This window comes from Artemia franciscana, chromosome 4, assembly GCF_032884065.1.
Source record: "Artemia franciscana chromosome 4, ASM3288406v1, whole genome shotgun sequence".
In the NCBI taxonomy this organism is placed as follows: Eukaryota; Metazoa; Arthropoda; class Branchiopoda; order Anostraca; family Artemiidae; genus Artemia; species Artemia franciscana.
Genome location: NC_088866.1, coordinates 45,382,845 through 45,402,377, shown reverse-complemented (window position 1 = coordinate 45,402,377; position 19,533 = coordinate 45,382,845). Strand labels below are relative to the sequence as shown.

General features: G+C 31.8%; 1 protein-coding gene across 5 annotated transcripts in view; it reads left to right on the top strand.

Annotated features, from left to right (window-relative positions):
* LOC136026488 (Bardet-Biedl syndrome 1 protein homolog) overlaps positions 1-19,533 on the top strand; it is a 62,444-nt gene that overhangs the window by 27,740 nt on the left and 15,171 nt on the right. For 4 of the 5 annotated variants that reach the window (XM_065703108.1, XM_065703109.1, XM_065703106.1 and 1 more), the window contains exons 5-9: positions 493-612; positions 2,810-3,031; positions 4,013-4,238; positions 14,365-14,549; positions 19,164-19,289. In XM_065703108.1, the coding sequence (XP_065559180.1) occupies positions 493-612; positions 2,810-3,031; positions 4,013-4,238; positions 14,365-14,549; positions 19,164-19,289 (879 nt within the window). The remainder of the gene's footprint in view (positions 1-492; positions 613-2,809; positions 3,032-4,012; positions 4,239-14,364; positions 14,550-19,163; positions 19,290-19,533) is intronic. The other variant, XM_065703110.1, reaches the window with a different exon arrangement.

The window sequence follows — 19,533 nt, the reverse complement described above, 5'->3', positions numbered from 1 at the left end:
ACGGCTGGAAATTAAACTGTAATCGGCTTACTCTAATATAAATATCTTCTAGAGTAAGAAAAACTTATGTTTCTGAACAGTCCGGTTTCTTTTATCATACATATAATTTAGGGTGAATACTTGTTTTCAGTTTAAAAAACTCCATGCTTCGCTTTGTATCTTTTTTTAAATTCTCATGTTTCTATATTTTTATTCCTTGGCTATTCCAAACTCAACAGGTTGCTCTCTTCAAGGGACAAGGGACTGTGATAGGAAGGCTTAATCCACAGTCCCCAGAGTTTCCAGGAACTGATGGAAACAGAAACAGGAATTAGGTGACTCTAATATATATGTATATATGTTAGAACAAGGAACTAAAGTGTTTAAATTGTTTAGTTTCTTTTCAAGATAAGCATAATTTCACATTAATGTTAGTTTTTTGTCTGAAAAATTCAACGATGTGCTATGTCGCTTTTTTAATGCTCATATTTTGAAGGTAATATGTCTTTATAGGACTCTATCACCACCTTAAGCACCTTGACGAAAAACCACCATCAGTCTAGCCTGGTGTTGACGACGCTAAGCCGACGAGTGATAATTGTTGACTGCGAGACTTTTAGCGTACTCTGTCAAGTAAGTCACTTTATTGTCCTCAGAGTAAGTTAAAGTCCTTTGGCTGGGAAGAGGGCTTTACCATAAAATGGTTATCTTAGTCTTTCCATCCCCAACAGGGTGGTTGCCTCCGTGCAAACAAGGGCAGTGGATAAATTCCACTGCCATTTTGGTTCAGTGGGACAAGACAATGATGATTTTCAGTAAAGTAAGCCTCTTCAATCTTCCTTACCCCAGTTCTTTTTTGCAGAAAGATCAGCTTGTTGCAATTTTCTAGAAGCTGAATTAAGTGAGAACTGTGATTATCAGTATGTATGTTGAAATCCTAACCCCACACCTTCCCATTTTTGGGCTTGTTACATTAAGGTAGCCGTGGTACGATTTGTTTTAAACAAAATAATGAATGGATTTTGGATCTGTTTAATTGGGGAACAAAAGTGGTTCCATGGCCCATCCAGCCACAAATGCTGTCCAATTTTTGTTTCTACATATGATGCATTTGCCGTTGAAAGATTGCTCTGTTGTACGTGGAAGGTTGTCAAACTTCTTGAGGATCTGTAAATTGTGTTTTTTTTTGTACTTTTCAGTTGTTTATTATTATTTTTTACTTTTAGCAGACACTTTGAGCATAAATCTTAGCATAAATACTATGCTCGTATTTAATACTATACTATAGTATTTTAAGTGGATAAATTCCACTGCCATTTTGGTTCAGTGGGACAAGACAATGATGATTTTCAGTAAAGTAAGCCTCTTCAATCTCCCTTACCCCAGTTCTTTTTTGCAGAAAGATCAGCTTGTTGCAATTTTCTAGAAGCTGAATTAAGTGAGAACTGTGATTATCAGTATGTATGTTGAAATCCTAACCCCACACCTTCCCATTTTTGGGCTTGTTACATTAAGGTAGCCGTGGTACGATTTTTTTTAAACAAAATAATGAATGGATTTTGGATCTGTGTAATTGGGGAACAAAAGTGGTTCCAAGGCCCATCCAGCCACAAATGCTGTCCAATTTTTGTTTCTACATATGATGCATTTGCCGTTGAAAGATTGCTCTGTTGTACGTGGAAGGTTGTCAAACTTCTTGAGGATCTGTAAATTGTGTTTTTTTTTGTACTTTTCAGTTGTTTATTATTATTTTTTACTTTTAGCAGACACTTTGAGCATAAATCTTAGCATAAATACTATGCTCGTATTTAATACTATACTATAGTATTTTAATACTATACTATAAATACTAATGAGCATAAATACTAGCAACTCACCTCAATACCAAGCCGCCTGAGGCCTACACAGCTTCAGGCAAGTTTCAGGCAAGACACTGTATTTTTTGTATTAATCTTTATCCTACAGATTAATCAATTCCTAAATATTTTCCCTCAAAATGCTTAGGCCTTATTTAAGCTTTAATGTAATAAAAATTTGTTTTTAGTCTTTTGATTTGGGTAGGACAATGTATTTCTGTATTTCTATATTATTAGTTCTCCGGTGGGTCAATTTAGTCTTAAATTTCTTCCACAAAAAGCAAAGGCCACACTTAAGAAGATGAATTATGGAAATGCACGGGACGACGTATTATGATCATATAAATCTATTCGGAAAGGTTAGATTTCCTCCTAAATTTTTTCATTCGCAAAGCTGCATAATTATGAAAAGTGTCAAATATCCTGTTTTTCTTTAGATATGGCAATGTATTTTTCATATTAATCTTTTTTCAATATCCCAATCTTGTACTATTTTCATCCCACAAAATTTCTGCCCTATTTATGCTGTAGTACTATGAATAATGTAGATATGCCCTTCATTTATGGGCACAACAATGCATATTTCATGTTAATCTAATCCTAAACCACTTCTGTGAAAAGCTAAGGGTGGTTTTAAGAAGAAAAATTCTAAAAACGTACGGGCAGGATATTATATATTTCATACTAATGCCTTTCCAATAGTTAAATTATATTCTAAATTTCTGCCCTTGTAAAGCTATGGCCATACTTAACCTTAAAGTTGTAAAAATGTAGATTGGCGGTTTTCTAGGGGAAGAATCTTTATCCTGTAGTTTAATTTGATCATACATTTTCTTTACTTTGTATTCAAAATAGATATAGAACAAATTTTTAATAACAGGTCAAAGTTTTAATGAAGATTTATTTGTCGCTATATTAATTCCATTTTATTTCAATCGAAAATTGAAATCATTTATTTCATATCTGTTTTTTAGTTTGCTGTTCCCGTGGTTGCAAACCACGTAGCTTGTCGTGGAGTGTATGAGAGTGACTATAAAATTGCTTTTTCTGGCAAGCGAGGTCAGGTTTACACAACCCAGAATGAAGACTTGCATAATTCCGTTGCATACTTTTACGAAGAAATTAAAACTCTCGCTTATGTGGATAAGGTTTTAGTTGTTTCTTCAGAATTAGAAGTATCTGGATTTACAAGCAAGGTATTACTATTCCATTTGTAGAAATATAAAGTATAAAAATTTAACAATTTTTGTCAAATTAAATTTTTTTTTTAAATAATGTACAGGCAGCCGCCATAATTCTATTGACATTATATTCCATTCTGGCATATTGATAATTGGCCCTGAGCCACCTAAGCTAGGTAGACTTGGTCAGTTGTTATGGTTGCTTTTTGACTGGTTAGGTCTGATCTGTTTTGAATGTCTAGTTTGAATGTCAAACTGCTGGTAAATTTGATTTTTGAGAAATCATTGTTCTTTTTGTTGAAATAAGTGGAAAATTGGTGTTTTTTTGCCACGTTGAGGGCCTAAGGAAACTATTAGTTTCATATTAGGGTAAATTTTAGCTTTGACAGTTACTATTTTAATTTTTTCTGGTATCATTATCGCTTCCAGAAATTAACGTTAAAAGTTCCAATACTTACTAAGAGAATCTTCTGTCTTTTTTTTGGGGGGGGGGGGGTTGAGTGGACTGGAGGATTGGAAATTAACAAACTAACATGAAAGAAACTAACAACTGATCACAAGAACCTACATGAAAGCGTGTGGAACATTTTAATTTTAAAACATAATTTTTAGAAAAAAAAGACTCAGAATATCACCTTTATAGACCAAGATATTAATTATGTGAATGTTCCATCTTTCTCCTTCCTATCTCCTGTTAATGCTGTTACCATTACAAGTCTTCTTCCTCTTGAAAATTCATTTGCGTATTGATGAGAACAGAATATGAAGATTGAACATTAATAAATTCTACAGCTTCTGCTGGAAAGCTTTCCCAACACTAAAAAACTAAAAAGATTTCAACGCTAAAACACTATTCGAACACCAAGAAGATTTAAAGATTCTTCAGCTTCTGCTGGAAGGCTACTCCAACACTAAAAAATCCTGTAAGAAAATCAGTGTTGGCAAGGTTATCGTAGATTTTATGAAATATTCTCATTTTAGACTCTGATTTTATAGGGGAAAAGGCTCTGGACAGTACCTTTATGGACAAAGATGTTAAGTATATGCACGTTCTACCCTCCGTCCTCTCTCTCGCCTGTTATTGCTGTAGCCATTTTCAACAGTATACTCTTTTATCGGGATGGTGTACTTGTTGAAACCTTGCTATTGAGTGAAAAACCAAAATTACTTACCTCTACAAGACTTAATACTGGAGAATCTGCATTAGCCATTGTTTCGTATGGTAAGTCATTTTATATATTTTTGTAGGGAAACTGATGGATGCCTGTTTGAAATTTTTGTGCCAAGTATGTTCCATTTTGTTACTAACGTGAAATTAACAGTTCACAGAATTTGTTTCTCTGTTACTAACGATTCAAAACAACTAAAAAGATTACATTTTAAACCATATTCCGAAAATCAATTTAAAATTAAAACCATGTAGAATATGTAGAATTTATTTGTGTTATACAAAAAAAAATAATAAAAAAACAGAGCATGAACAAAATAAAATAAAGAAGAAAACATGATGAACATGATAAATAGAAAAAATGAAAAGCAAGCAATTAAAAGTATAGTTGTTGAAGTAAAGAATAATGCTTTAGTATATTAGCCACCCAAACTAAGACTATAAATTAACCCTGCCACCAGATACACCCAATAAAACTGATGCTTGCAACAATTTAGCCTCAAAGATAGGCTCAGTGGCATTACTTCCTACAAAAACGTTATTTGTTGTAATTTGAACTGTGATGTGGTTTTATTCCACAGACTACACACTTAACTGAGCTGCATTATGGATAAGGTGAGGTGACATTAAGTCTTCTCTCGTAAGCCTTGATCTTTTTACGTTTACTTTTTCCTACTTTGCTTATTCTACAAATAAATCTTATTGTTTTTATTTATATTGTAAAGATGTCCCCCCTCTTGCCGAAAAAATTTGTTACATAGAATTTTTAAAGGCAATTGTACCTACCACTACAAAGAATTTTTTGTGCTCTCTTTTTTTTTGTATTTTTTCTGACCTTAGAGATATTTCTTCAGAAAAACAACTCCAAAAAATATAAAAATGAAACTTTAAAAAAGACATAAAATGTACAATAAAGGTTCAACAAATAGCTTACAAATAAAATGAGAGTAATAAATAAGAAAACTTGAGTACACTACTAGGGTGGGTAATAAAATAACTATAAACATAACCGTGTACCTAGGGCGATCTTGAATTAGGGTTATTTAGACTTAAATTAGTGACAAATCACAAGACAAGAATTGTGCATTGGCTTTTTAAAGGAATATGAACAATGAGATTCCTAGAGCAGGCACTACTGCTCCTTAGCGACCGTTTTTAAACTTCCCAGCTATTAATAAAGAAACTTTAACTTCATAAACAGATTGGAAAATATACAACAAAAGCCTGTCACACTGGTTGAAATCAGAAACATTACCCTTTGTGCAATCGACGATTAGAAAATAATTATTCTGCCAGACATAATGAAGAACATATTTTAGGCTGTATTTTTAAGGCTTACAGCTTCAAATTTTGTCTGGGAAAGGTGAACTTTTTCTTCTTATCATCTCTGGGCATAGTAAAAAATATTTGCTCATCACCAAAGATTGTCATTCATTGAAAAAAAATATTATTTCCTAGCAGCGTAAAAGTAATTTTTAATACGATATCTAGTTTTTGATATTTATTATAGTCTATTTGAATAATTCCTGTGTTTGACAAAACTTTGCAGAAGGAGGAATTAGTGTTACAATTGATTTATTTTTTCAGACATTATTTGGTGCAACCCAACAAAAAACTTAGAATATCTTGTTCTTCAGGTATAAATTGACCTACGATGGGCCCAGGATGTGGGGGGGGGGAATGCTTTTCCTTTGGTATAGTTAATACCGAATGATAGTACTGATGAAAAATAGCACGCACCCTTGTTGTTGAAGTTTTGAACCAACAAAAAAGAAACTTTTTTGCCCCCAGGACGCATCTTAAATCTGATGATGCATTAAAACCACAATTTTGTAAGGTTATAGATAACTTCCAAGACCACACTGCCTTTCCATGACGAAAGTAAAACAGTTCAAAATAGGGATGGAACCTTTTTATTGACAGTGAATAGATATAAAATTATTGAACTGGATATTTCGAACACATATACAGTGCTCATCATCAGCAGTAAAACAGTTTTACTGCTGATGATGAACACTGTATATGTGTTCGAAATATCCAGTTAAATAATTTTATATCTATTTACTGTCAATAAAAAGGTTTCATCCCTATTTTGAACTGTTTTACTTTTTTAAGGTTATTCTTTTGATTGTTTAAAAATCATTTAATTTTTCGAGCAATGCCGCAATTTCTTCTTTAACGCTACGTTTTCTTTAAGTACTGTTAGTCTGTTAATTTTGAATATCATTAATTATATTATTAATTAATTAATTGTATTATTAATTATATTATCATATTATTAATTATATCATTATATTATCATGAAAAGAGAAATCACCAATGCTACAGCACAAACACAAAAAAAAGAAAAAAAAAAAAAAAAAAAAAAAAAAAAAAAAAAAAAAAAAAAAAGAAAAGAGACAGAAGGAGAAAAGGAAGACTGTTTTCCTAAATTAGTGATTAATATAGACCAGCACTTGAATGAGGCCTTAACCCTACTCATCCATACAATCACATAGGTCAAACAGTATAGCCACACACAATCAACCATAAAGAATAATCCATGGACAGGCAGTCATGTCGTCAATAAGTATAAGTCGTCATTTACCGAACAATAGAAAAAATAATATAGACAAATAATTCAGAGGCAACACCCAACATAAGGGCTCATCAGGAGGATACACTGGCCTATATAGGGTTTCGCCACTCTAAATTCTCTACCCAGCACAGTGTTGTGGCTACCACAGAATATCCATGGCATCCCCGCGTCAGGTATCACCCCCAAAATACATGCCTATGAAAAAAAAACAGCAAATGTAAAACAACCAAGTGAAACCAAAACAAGCTTATCCTGTTAATATATCCCTCCCTTTAGCAACAATAGGTAAACTAAATATTATAAATTTTACCAAATCACAAATATTAACACATTGCAAAAAACCTGAATGAACTAAACAATTATAGAATTCATCTTTACCATGTGGCTAATTTTTTAAAAAATGCGCTCAATTAGAAACACAATTCAAAATAAATGGCGCTGTGACAACATTTCACGAACCTCCGAAATTAGTTAAAAATTTCTTTAAGTATTTCTAGATAATTCTTTTGATATTTATTTAAAAGTTCGTTATAATGAAAACTAAATTTTTTTAAATTGCCAAGTTAATTTATTTGCAGAAAAACCTCTTGATATCAATTTTTGGCTTAAGATTTTACATCTATTTTTAAAATCAATATAATTACTACAAATCCTTGCATAACGAAGTAACTGTGAGAAAAACGCTGAATATGTGATATTTGAGTGTATATTACTTTCAGGGAATGGGAAACTAATCACTTCAAAATCAAAATCATCCGTTTTATTATACATTTTAAAACTTAATTTATTATTATCACAAATATTAATATTTAAATCTAAGAAATGATCTTCATGACCAGCGCCATGACTAGGCTCAAGAATAGGCTCTGATGGATAAATATTTTTAGAAATATCAATGAAATCCTTACAATTTAAGACCAAAATATCATCTAAATATCTTTTATTATTTGACAAAGCATGTTTTAAATTAATTGGATTATTCTTATCCATCATATATTTATATTCTAGTTGACTTAAAAACAAGTCAGCTATAAATGGGCTGGCATTCCCCCCATGGGAATTCCCATAATTTGCTTGTACAAATCACCCCCAAATCTTATATAAGTATTGTATAAAACAAATTCCAATAACTCAAAAATCATATCCAAGCTGTAACATCTCAAGTTAACTGTAGTATTAAAGCAGTTTGTCCATATGGCTTTTTTATTATAACTGTCTATTTTTAAGAACCTTTTACTAGATAAGAGGAAAGATTTCTTTATAACAGTTTTTAAATTATCAAACACTAAATTAAGTGATAAATTAGTATACATTGTCGCAAAATCGAAAGACTCAATTCTTTTAGCTGAAACCATTGTTAAAGAATCTATCACCTGCAGTGAATTATTAACACTCCAATATGGATTAAAATTCGAAAATTTTTTAATACCAGAACAATAGGTTTTAAGTTTATTTACAATTTCCTTTAAAATTAAAGAGAGGTCAGTAGCAGCAATGCGGGTTGGATATTTAGCTGCTCCAGCAATAAACCGTGGTTTAGGGGGATTCTTATGAAATTTTACAGTCCAATATAGGAAAGGGAACTTTTTATCATTGTCACTTATTTTAATATTAAAATTTTTAAAAAGTATTTCTTCAGTCTTTTCAATTAAATTCTCATCCTCTATATTTACCTTTTCATAAACATTAGTTGTACATAACTCCCTTTTTAAGATATCACAATACAGCTTCTGACAAATTATGGCAAAATTATTATTAGCTTTATCCACTGGCACAATTACAAATTCATTCTTTAGATTAGCAATTGCTTGTTTAATCTTCGCATTATAAAATAATGATTTAGTGTTACTATTTTTTAAGTTAGAATATATTTTATTTCTTACTCTACTAATAATTAAATTCTTCCAACTTTGAAAACTCTCTTTATTTTTATTCTCTTTCTTACACCACTTATCAATAAATAAATCAAAATCATCTTCCAAGCCATCAAGAACACTCGATGGTTTCAGATGATGAGAAAGACGGAAATTAGCCCCTTTATTCATTATTATTTTGAAGATCATCTTGCTTTATTATTGACAAGTCCCCTGTTATAACATGTTTGTAAGTAGGATTTACAAATGGGCCAAGTTGCTTACAATTACAAACCGGTTTCCAATTTATATCGCTATCTAGTTTTTTTAGTATTAAATTATAATTAAAAATAATTTGCCCAATAGTTTTTGAAAATTTATAAGTTAAAACTATCATTATAATTTAAATTACTAGGAAGGGCCTGTTTCACATGCCGCTGATTTAAAATTTCTGGTAAATTAATATCTTCAATCTGCTTACAAGTAAAATTAATAGGTAAATATAATCTGTTATCCTTATTACTAATCTTATCGAACTTTTTCTTTTTTGAAATAAATTTCGTTTTAGTTAGAATGCAAATTGTATCACATATTACTTTAAAATTATAATCAAGAGCTGTATTATTCTTAACAATCCAGAAAAGTTTGATTAAATTCCTCTTGGATAAATTATTTAGACACTTTATTACAGAAATCATACCCCTAGATTCAAGTAGCTGGCATAGATCTATAGAAAGCATATGTACATCTAATTCATTTTTTCTATTATTTTTCCTATGTCCTCTCGATCGTTTTTTACGTTTAGTAGGACAAGTAAAAGAAGGATGGTCCATAAAACCATCAATACATTTAACAACAACATGAGACATGTCACCATATGTTGCTACACGATCATTTAGCCAAAAAGGATAAGCTGTACCAAGAGTATGGATCCAGAATTCCTCCTGTTTACGTAGTGTATTATTCTTCTCTTCTTTATTTAAATTTTCTAATTCTAAATTTTCTAAAATTGTGACAGTTATATCTGATATGGAACATTTACCATTAGTACAATGTTGAACTAGATAGTTATTAGTTTTTTCATTATTAACTGTTGTCTTGTGTCCAGAAAATCTTTTATATATATTATTAGTTGTTTCCCCCACATATTGTAGGCAGCATTTATTACATTCTAATAGGTAAATTACATTGGTTGTTCTACAATTAACATTACCACGTAACTTGCATGCAAAATTTTTATTATACAATGTACTTTTAACAGAAGTCCGTGGGACAAAATGATCTTGGCAAAGAAAACAACGACTTTTACACTTACTAACTTTCAAAAAATCGTTCCGAGTTCCGAGGCTAATATTTGTGTTTTGTTGCATAAAAAGTTATTGAAAATAAATCCAAAACAAACCAACATCCAAATCAAAATCCAACAATCAAAGTCCAAAAAACATGCCAAGGTCAATAGGTCAATAAATACATAAACAAAAAGATGAAAGAACATGAACTTTGCATAAGTGCCATCTCACCAATAATTAACAATATCAGGTTAAAAACCTGGACCAGGGTAAAGGTCTGTCGGGGAGAAAACTAAAAAAAAAAAATTCTCCACCAGCACTGGATCCAACCTGGAATAATATCATGAAAAGAGAAATCACCAATGCTACAGCACAAACACACAAAAAAAAAAAAAAAATATATAATTAATAAATATATATAATATATATAATTAATAATTATAAAAATATATAATTAATATTATTAATTATGAATGTATTGATTCCCAAAGACAACTGTGCCTCCAAATAGAAAGCTAAAACTTATTTAGTTCTTTAGGACTATATATATTAGTTTACTTTATTTTCCCTCCAAATTTCTAATTTTTATTAGCATGATGCCCGCTACTACCTATGACTACATTACACAACTGCATAATGCATATGTAGCTGTTTATTGTTATAAAATCAGTTTCCAATTTTTCCTCTAAAATGTATATGGTTTTATAAGTTTCCATTTAATAGATTCAAACAATCGATGTTCATTTTCACTGTCTTTGGCATTTAAGAGATTATGCTCGTGAATTTTTTTATATGCGATCTAGAAACAAAGATAGCTGAGCGACATCTGTTACAGCTTTTATTGGTGTATAGAATAGATACTGCCCCATCTCAAGTCTCAAAATTTTAATCTGTGCTCGAGAACCTTGATTGTATTGTTAATAGTGAAAAGCAAGAGAAAGTATAAAAATTTTTTACTAACCTTGTGATCCAACCTCTTCCATTGTAGTAGCCGTGAATTAACAGCTGGAAATAATCTATCGGATATTGGATCTTCAATCCTGATTAAATGCTCAACAGTTTGAATTACTATTACATTTCCTCATTTTTTCCCCTAGCTTCCCTAAATTTATGTTTTAGAAAACATAAGGGTTATTTACAATGTCAGGAAAGTTTATGTTTTGTCTTATAATATTATAATATATTATCAAACAGTAGGTTGTACGAAAAATATGGTTCAATCCCGCTTTCTAGGGCTATAATGAAAGAAAGGTTGAGATGGCTAAGCCACGTTCCGCAGATGACAGATTACAGAAGATTGTCCTTTTTGGCCATCCGTCTAGGGCTAAACAAAAAGCAGGTCGTCCTTTCTGGGGTGGGAGGATGTTATGAGCGTAACTGTGTTGGCCTCAGGTGGCTCGGTGCTGCGGTGAGTTATTATCATTAGCAGTAGTTATAATATAACGTTCACTCTTTAAAGATTTCCAAAATGTGGACCTTCAGTTTAGCATTATCCCTATACCAGACGACACCAAAATCCGAAATCTTGCACGAACTTCAGCTGAAGACCTGATTTTACCACTTTGTAGTGTCACACTATAATCACCTTGCATGCACTCATTATCATTTAAGAATGAGAATCCTTTAAGAGTTCCTTTTCTTCAACGCTGTGATTTTGGAAAGCTCTATTATAGTTCAAAACTTGCAAGAAAAAAAAAATAAGAGAAACTAACGAGTAAAGTTGTGAAGACATTAAATACAACCTAAACGAATAGTTTGGCTATATATTCAATAGCTGTCATCAGCGCAATGTAATATCCAACACAGAAAAATAAGTTAACTTACTCAAAACACATCGGTAAAAATTTTTAAAGCTAAAATCACATTAAAAATAAATTTTGAAAGAGTCTTAGCGGCCTTACCTTACAGAGTTTCAGTTAAGACCCTTAGTTGACTATTAAGTCAACGGCTACTAATTGTATAAATAAAATATTCGGTTAAATTGTATTCACTTTGTTGTTCACTGTCTCCACAAATTTCCAAGTTATCTTTTCTTATTTTGTGTGACTTGTGATATATTTTTCTTTGTCTTTCTTTTTTTATTCTTTTTCCATGTTTTGTTTTCTTTGCTCTTTTCTTTTGCTTTTTTTCTTTGTTTTATATTATACTGTGCCGAAGGCGGCTTTTGATTGTACAGTTGGAATATTCCCTTAAATTATGTTCACTGTATTATTCACCATCTTCACAAATTTCCTCGTTTTATTCCTTTTTTCTTGGTTTTTTTCTTTGTTCTTTTATTTTGTTTTTCTTTGTCCTTACATTATTTATAGCTTTTTTCTTTGTTTTGTATTATACTGTGCTGATGACGGCTGTTGATTATATAGCCAATACTGTTGCTTAGGTTGCATTCACCTATGTTATTTACTGTCTTTGAAAATTTCCTATTTATCTTCTCTTATTTTGCACGATGGAAAGATGATAATGTTTTCTTCATTATAAACTTAAAAACAATCTATAAATTTTTCGAGTTGAAAAGAACTTCGTCTAGTTTCATCACATTTGCTAAGAAAAAAAGGTTCATGCAAGAAAAGGGGTGGCATTGGATGGAGGTTCCTTCTTTCTCAAATGTAATTTAGGAGCTGGTGATTTGTTTTGCATTCTTGCTGGGTACCAATAGCTTTCTTGTTTGAGGGAGCATCTGTTTGGGTGCGATATCCATGGGCTCCTGGGAATCCTGATCATGAACAAAAAGAGGAAAATGACGTCAGTACTTCCAAAAAACATGAAGATCCTTGCTAAGGTACTTAGAAAAATTGAATTTGATCAGTTTACAAAATATATATATGTTTCATACTGACTTTAAGTAACTGATTATTTTAAAGTTTATAAAATTTAAATCTTAACCAGACGATTTCTCCTCCTAAGTTGGTAGATTATGTAATTTTGCAAATTATATTTTAATTTTGTAAACCTATTTGTAAACTCGATAAAAAGATCTACTGTGCCACAACAAGCCCCACACAAAAAGCCTGTGTTACAAATACAGAAGAGAGAATAATGAGGACTTTTTTTTAAAAGAAGTCTTTCGTCATTAATTAAACCCTGTGTTTGTCGTCAAATGCAATTCCTGTCCCAGCATCTTCTCTTTAGGCGCGTAGGCATCTCAAAAGAATTTTTTTTATTTCGGCTTTTATTTCCCGTTTTCCTGTCTCAATAAGATTAAAATTTTCCAGGTCCAGTGTATTCGAAATTTCTTTGGTAAAATATATTCAATTGTTTATTGATAGTTTAAAAACGAATAATTAGTAATAATAAAATAATTTTTGACAAGTAACAACAAGTTTTTGCATAGGAAAGTGGCAATTTCTGAAGTGTTGTTTTTCTCTTTACTTTGGCTTTTAATTCCCCGTTTGTTTTGTCTTGGTAAAACTAAAATTGTCCCAAATCAAATGTGACGTCCTTTGGTAATAATTTTATAAGGTAAATGGTGTACATAGAATGAAGGTGAAAAAAAATTACGGCGCAACTTAAACGCGTCTTAGGGGTGCATGCTGAATATGCCTATATTATAAGGACTTAGTCTTTATTCAACACAATCTCATGCACATTTTTAGAGTATTCTATCAAGGAACAAATTACTCTCAAAGCCAAACAAAAGAAAGACTGAACAGCTTCTCTTTTTCTGTTCGAAGGCTATATGGAAAGAGAAAATAGAAGGAAAAAAAAATCTTGGGTTCAATCTGTTTTATCCTATATTATTTTATCGCTAGAAGCTTAGAAGTAATGCATAGATGCATTATTACCTCTATTTCAAATTACAAAAGTGTTTGAAAATTTTTGTTGTTGAAGTTTAAGTTTCATCGAGGTTTTGTTATTGAAATAATTTGTTTTTGTTTTTACCGTCATCACCTTAAGAAAAAGAAATTCCTTTCACCACAGACTGCTTCTTAATTTAAGTCAAATTTAATTATATTAGAGTAATTCTCTTTCAAACTAGATACAATAACAATAGTTTTTTTTTTCATTATGTCTTCTGTAAATGTGCTTTAGATTTAATTCATGCTTTATTTGTTCTAGGCTAAATTCTTTAGAAACTACATTCTTCCATCCATTATTTTTATATGTCATGCCTTAATTTTTTTTTTTACTATTGCAGTGAAAAAATTTCGTGCGTAATTTTTGAAAAGGATGCTGAAAATAAATAAAAAACTTTTATAACCAATCTTAACTAACTAAACAGAGATCATGTTTCAAAGTACTTTCATAGCAATGTTAAAAGGAGTCAGACTGTGAACACAAGTGAAGTAATTCCTGTTGCTGAACCAAGTTTAGAAGGGGAACTCTCCAACAAGATTATTTAGTAAAAGAAAAATTTCTAAATAAAGCTAATGTTTTTTGTTCTAGATAATGTTAATGTTCTACAAAAAAATCAAATGTTTAGTTTTTAGAAAGCAATATAAGCAGAAATAATCCGTTTATAGATGGCAATATAAGCATCCAGATTCCAAATAGAAATGTGACATTCAGCTCTAAAGTAAATGATCTGTTCGAAAGATTGGACAAAGTAAATTCAGATGTGAGAAAACAAGTGGGAAACAATTACAAAAATGTGACAAAACAGTTTACTCCAAGGAAAACAGATTCTTTTATTGATGCTGAAGCAAAGGTAAGAGGCTTGAAGTTTAAAGACAAACAGGTTAAAGTACTCCTTTTATAGCTCCACACTTCCAAGTATGTTATTTCTCAGGCCTAGTTTTTCACGTATATCCTTCCTTGCTGAAAACTTTCTTCATAGAATTTTACTCGTATGTGCTATTTTTGGTTTCCATTCTTTTTGAATATTTAAAAAATTTTAAATTTTTAAAATTTTTAAATTAAGTTATATTCAATAATATATCGATGTTTCTATCTGACGTTTTGATGCTTTTATTATTAATAATTGATACACAGGCACATATATTCTCGCAAACCAGATCGAAAATATCGAAACGTTAAATATTGATATATCCCAAATATGTGATTGCTTCGATGGGTGCATTGAATATCACCCACTACCAGGAGTGACCCTGATAACTTAACAATCTTAAGATTCATTTATAAAAAATCCAGAAAGTCTGAAAACAATCAATTCCCAGATATTAAATAAACTTTATATACTTTTTGAGGGATATGTTTGATGTACGTTTCATCCCTAAGACCTTAAGCTGTGCACTGAAATCGAATATGTTTGGGATTCCCTAGAGTGGTATCACCTCTAATGCCCGAAAGACCGAATAGAATCTAGTTTTGGAATGCTTGACAAAAAAGGGTAAAATATTTTAATGGACAATTAAAAAGTTCGAAAACTGATGTCGAGCCTCTTAGGGTATATATTCTATAATAGCACACTCATTTCTTAATTTGTATTGGACCACCCTTTAGGACAACCAAGATTAAGGTTCCTGGACGATCCAGAAGAGGGTTTAAGATATTGGATGTTGCAAAGATTTTATTTCTTTTGTTCATTGTCAAATAAAAAAAAATGAAAAAAAAAAGATCCATTATATAATTAGCCTACAGATCCACTAAAAAGAGAAATCTATTAAGAGAGTAAACCTTTAGTTTGGTTCGGAGATCTTTCTTCATGTTTAGAGTATGGATGCGCTCTTTGGTCTAATTTGTTTAATTATTATGCACGTAAAATCGAAGTAATAAAAAATCGTGCAGTAAAAACTTTATTTTCATATAAATACTCTACAAGTGATTCTTTCCGTCTGGCAAAAGTTCTGAATGTTTCTAAAATATCTATGCTCCAAGTTGCATGTTTGGTTTTCTCATGTATTAATTCTTTAGAACCACTTGGACTAAGACAACTTAAAATTTTTTTAAACAGCTTCAGAATATCATTCATACCCAACAACCTCATCTGAGAATAATTTAGTCATATCAGAAATGCGCCACAGCCATAGAGGTACACTGTCATTGCGACATGTTGAGGTGAGGAACATGTTGCCCAACTATATAAAGGAATTAATTTCGCTAAATTCGTTCCAGAAAAAAATCTTAAAAAATATCTTATTGAGTAGATAAAAGTTTTTTTTTTTTTCGTTTAATGTTTAGCGAATAAGGTATATGCGATAATCTTGTGAAGTGATTTTTCCTTTAATTTGTGGAATACTCTTATCTTGCCAAATATATAGAAGAATTGATTTCGCCAATCTCGTTCTGAAAAAATATTTTAAGGTATCTTATTGTGTAAATAAAAAAAAATGCTTACATTTTTTGTTGTTTAATTTGTGTTACTTTGTAGTTTGTTTAGTTTATGTTCGTTTGTTGTTTGTTTAGTTTTTCTGCTTAATGACGTTAGAAAAAGGATATTTTTGTTTGATGTTATTTTTGTCAAATTTTTTGTGATATTTTTATCAAATGATTGATTCCTCAAGTCCCTGTATTTGCTGTTTATAATCTCTGGCACGTTGGCAGTACGGGAATAAGTGTATGTATTGCTTTTCATTTTGTCAATAAATCAAGTCAAAAAGTCAAAATGTACCCGAGTGATTGTCGTTCCACTCTGTAACGGTAGCTAATACTTTCTTCTAGCTCTTTCAACTATTTTACATTGACCATCTGAAAGGAAATATTGCCTCCTATTATACCCCTTTAGATTCCAATCACGCGCTGATCTTACCAAAACTTTTTCTGCTACTGGAACCGGTTGAATCCAATCTGATTGTCGAGAAAGAACTTTCATGGCTGCTCGTCATGATGTCTCTTGATTCATACCGCTATGGTGCTCTACGTAGCAAAAGATAGGATCATCCCTTTATGTTGTACAGGTTACAACATAAAGGGATGTTGAACACACATCCCTAAAGCACCATCTCTGACACAACAGGAAGGCTGTGCGAAAGCACAGGATGGCTGGCCCCCAGCCCCCCATTGCACTTCCTGGCTGAAGGGCCAAGAAACGGAGATCAGCACTACCGGTACGGACTGTAAAGTCTAATGCCGTATCCTTTACCTTTCTTTTTTTTTATCTCTGACACATCCATCAAGAGATGGATGTGTCATCTCTTGGATGACATATCCAAGAGATGCTCTCTTAGATGTGTCATCGTCTTTTTCTGACAGCCCTCAAATGTACCACTCATCTTCTATCCACACAACATCTCTTGATATTCTTATTGGAATCTAGGAATGCACCCGTCAAGGTGCTGCTTCTTCACCTTCACTGTTTGATATTAGACTTCTTGATGCGTAATCTACTGCTCTCTCAAAACTCGAACCCACGATCCTTTTTTTCTTCTTTTGTTTGTAATTGGAAGGTAGCATTATTTAGCACTCAATTTTAAGCGCTACAATAGCCATCTACGTAAATGTATAGGAATCCTTGGGAATTAATTTGTCACTAGTCTATTAGTCAGACTTGACTTTCTTGACTTAATGCTCTTGCCCAGCAGGGTCGGCAGCGTAGAGGGAACTAGTTGACAGCACCACCAGTCTTCTCCAAGGGGTCCTTTCCTGGGCTAGTCTTGGGGCCTTGTTTTGGTTTATATTGCGTCTGAGGAGTCATGGGTTTATTACATCAGCATACCTGGTGCGTGGTCTCCCTCTAGAACGTCGCCAGCCATTTTCCTTGGGGTTGAAATCTTTGATGATCCTTGCAAGGGTGCTTGGTGGGAGGTGGGAGTAGGTGGCAGTATCACCTCAGGGAATGGGCTTCTGCTTGAGTAGAGAAATTGAATTCCTCATCGGAGTTAATAAGTGAGGTTTTTGCATCATTTCAATTCGAGTGTGCAAGGCCTGGACTAGAAATTATTGCTGAAAATTTTGAAATTGTGTTCTGCAACAAGAAGCAAACTCTACTAGAAGAAATTCCGCTTGGGCTCGGCAGCATTACATCAGATGATTATATAACTTACCATTGTCTCCTGATGAGGTCCTCAATAAAGCATGTGTGAAAATTCTTATTAGCTCATAGTGAAAATTAGGTCAGTCTTTCTTATGTTTCCTTTGACAAGAATTGTCTATTTCAAGTCACCTTATTCTTTCAAAACTTCGTAACTTTACCATCATAACCATTCCGCAACCACATACATCTTGCAGCAACACCGTTAATGTACAGTACCGTTTTGAAAGATTCGTACATCTTTGGATAAATCAAAACTCTAAACAACCTTCTGCCAATTCACGAAATATTGTTTTTCCTTTGGGACTTGCATTTCCTTTCTCATTGGAGTATTTTCCATTTCCGACTCCACTAATTCCATGGAAAAGCAAGTTTCAGCATATAACGTTTGTTTAAAGTATCTTAATTATCCTTGATTTTCAGTGGCCCACTGATTCAACCAATTTCATAATGCATTTTTATGTTTTTTATCATGTTAAAAGTTCGATAAATCCTGCTTTCGATTCAATTCCGAGTTTTAAAAAGTATTTGTTATGTTTTTAGTTGCTTTCTGCGAGTTTAAGTGTCTTGTTTTGCCTTTTCCTCTTCTTTTGTTGCCTCATATCCATTTTTTTATGAATAATATTTGAGTAATAATACTGATATTTAATCACAGGACAATTTGTGTTGGAAAACCGATTATTAGTAGGATTGAAAGCTTAAAATCTGAGCCTACACGTTAGTTGATCAGATTGATAGTTTCTGATCAACTAACGTGTAGGCTCAGATTATAAGTCATTATAAAATGTTTAACTGAGCGTATCTTGCTTTCATATCTGATTTTCAGTGATTTAAATATTTAATTTAATTTAAATTTTTCGTTTAATTTAAAATATGCTGAATTAATATGATTTAGTTTAGTTTCAAATATTTCATATAATATTTAATTGTTTCATGAATATTTTAATCCAGTGGCACTTACGCAAAAATTGTTTTCTGAGGAGAGAGTACAGCTTAAAAAAAAATCAAAAACAGGTAAAATGGAGAATATAAAAACTATGGAAAATATAGAGAATAAAATATGGAGATGTCATAAGCATACTAAAGTCTCAGTAGGACATGGACTTAAAGCATTTCCTCGTGTACCTATGCTTTAGGCAATAGAAAAAAAATTTGCTTTAGCTTGTTTTAACCCCAAAAATGAAAATTTTTCAAAAAAAACATCGAATTATGATTTTTTTTCAGCGATCAATTTCAAACCAAATTTTTGTTAGTTCAAAAGTTTAAAAACTGATTTAAAATCTTTGTTAGGTTTTAAGATATTTTGCTGGGAGTATTCTGTTGTCGGTTGGTCAAAATTACTATGAAAAATGAAGTCATTATTCTACAGAGTTAAAATGTATTTTCTCTTAGGTATATCACACAGAAGAGGGAAGCATTGTTTCGATTCGTTTGTTTAACACTTCATCAAATTCAAGTCTAGTTCAGGTATCCATCTTTCCCGACAATGATGTTAATGTTCACAGCCTGATAAAAAAGGTAAATAACCTACTGGTGCCTCACTCACTCACTCTAAATGGCCCCTTGTTTAGGAAAGCCCGAATCCCTATTTTTTGTAGAATCTGTAATGTAAGATAATACATATATTGTTGCATTTAATACGAAGCTGAACTTTTTTGCTACTTTTTGTTATCTTGAAAATGGAGTTGGGTTGTGAAAATGAGACTTTCAGAGACGGGTCTGCAGAATTGTCTTAGGAAGTTTTTTGAAGCACGTACAAAAC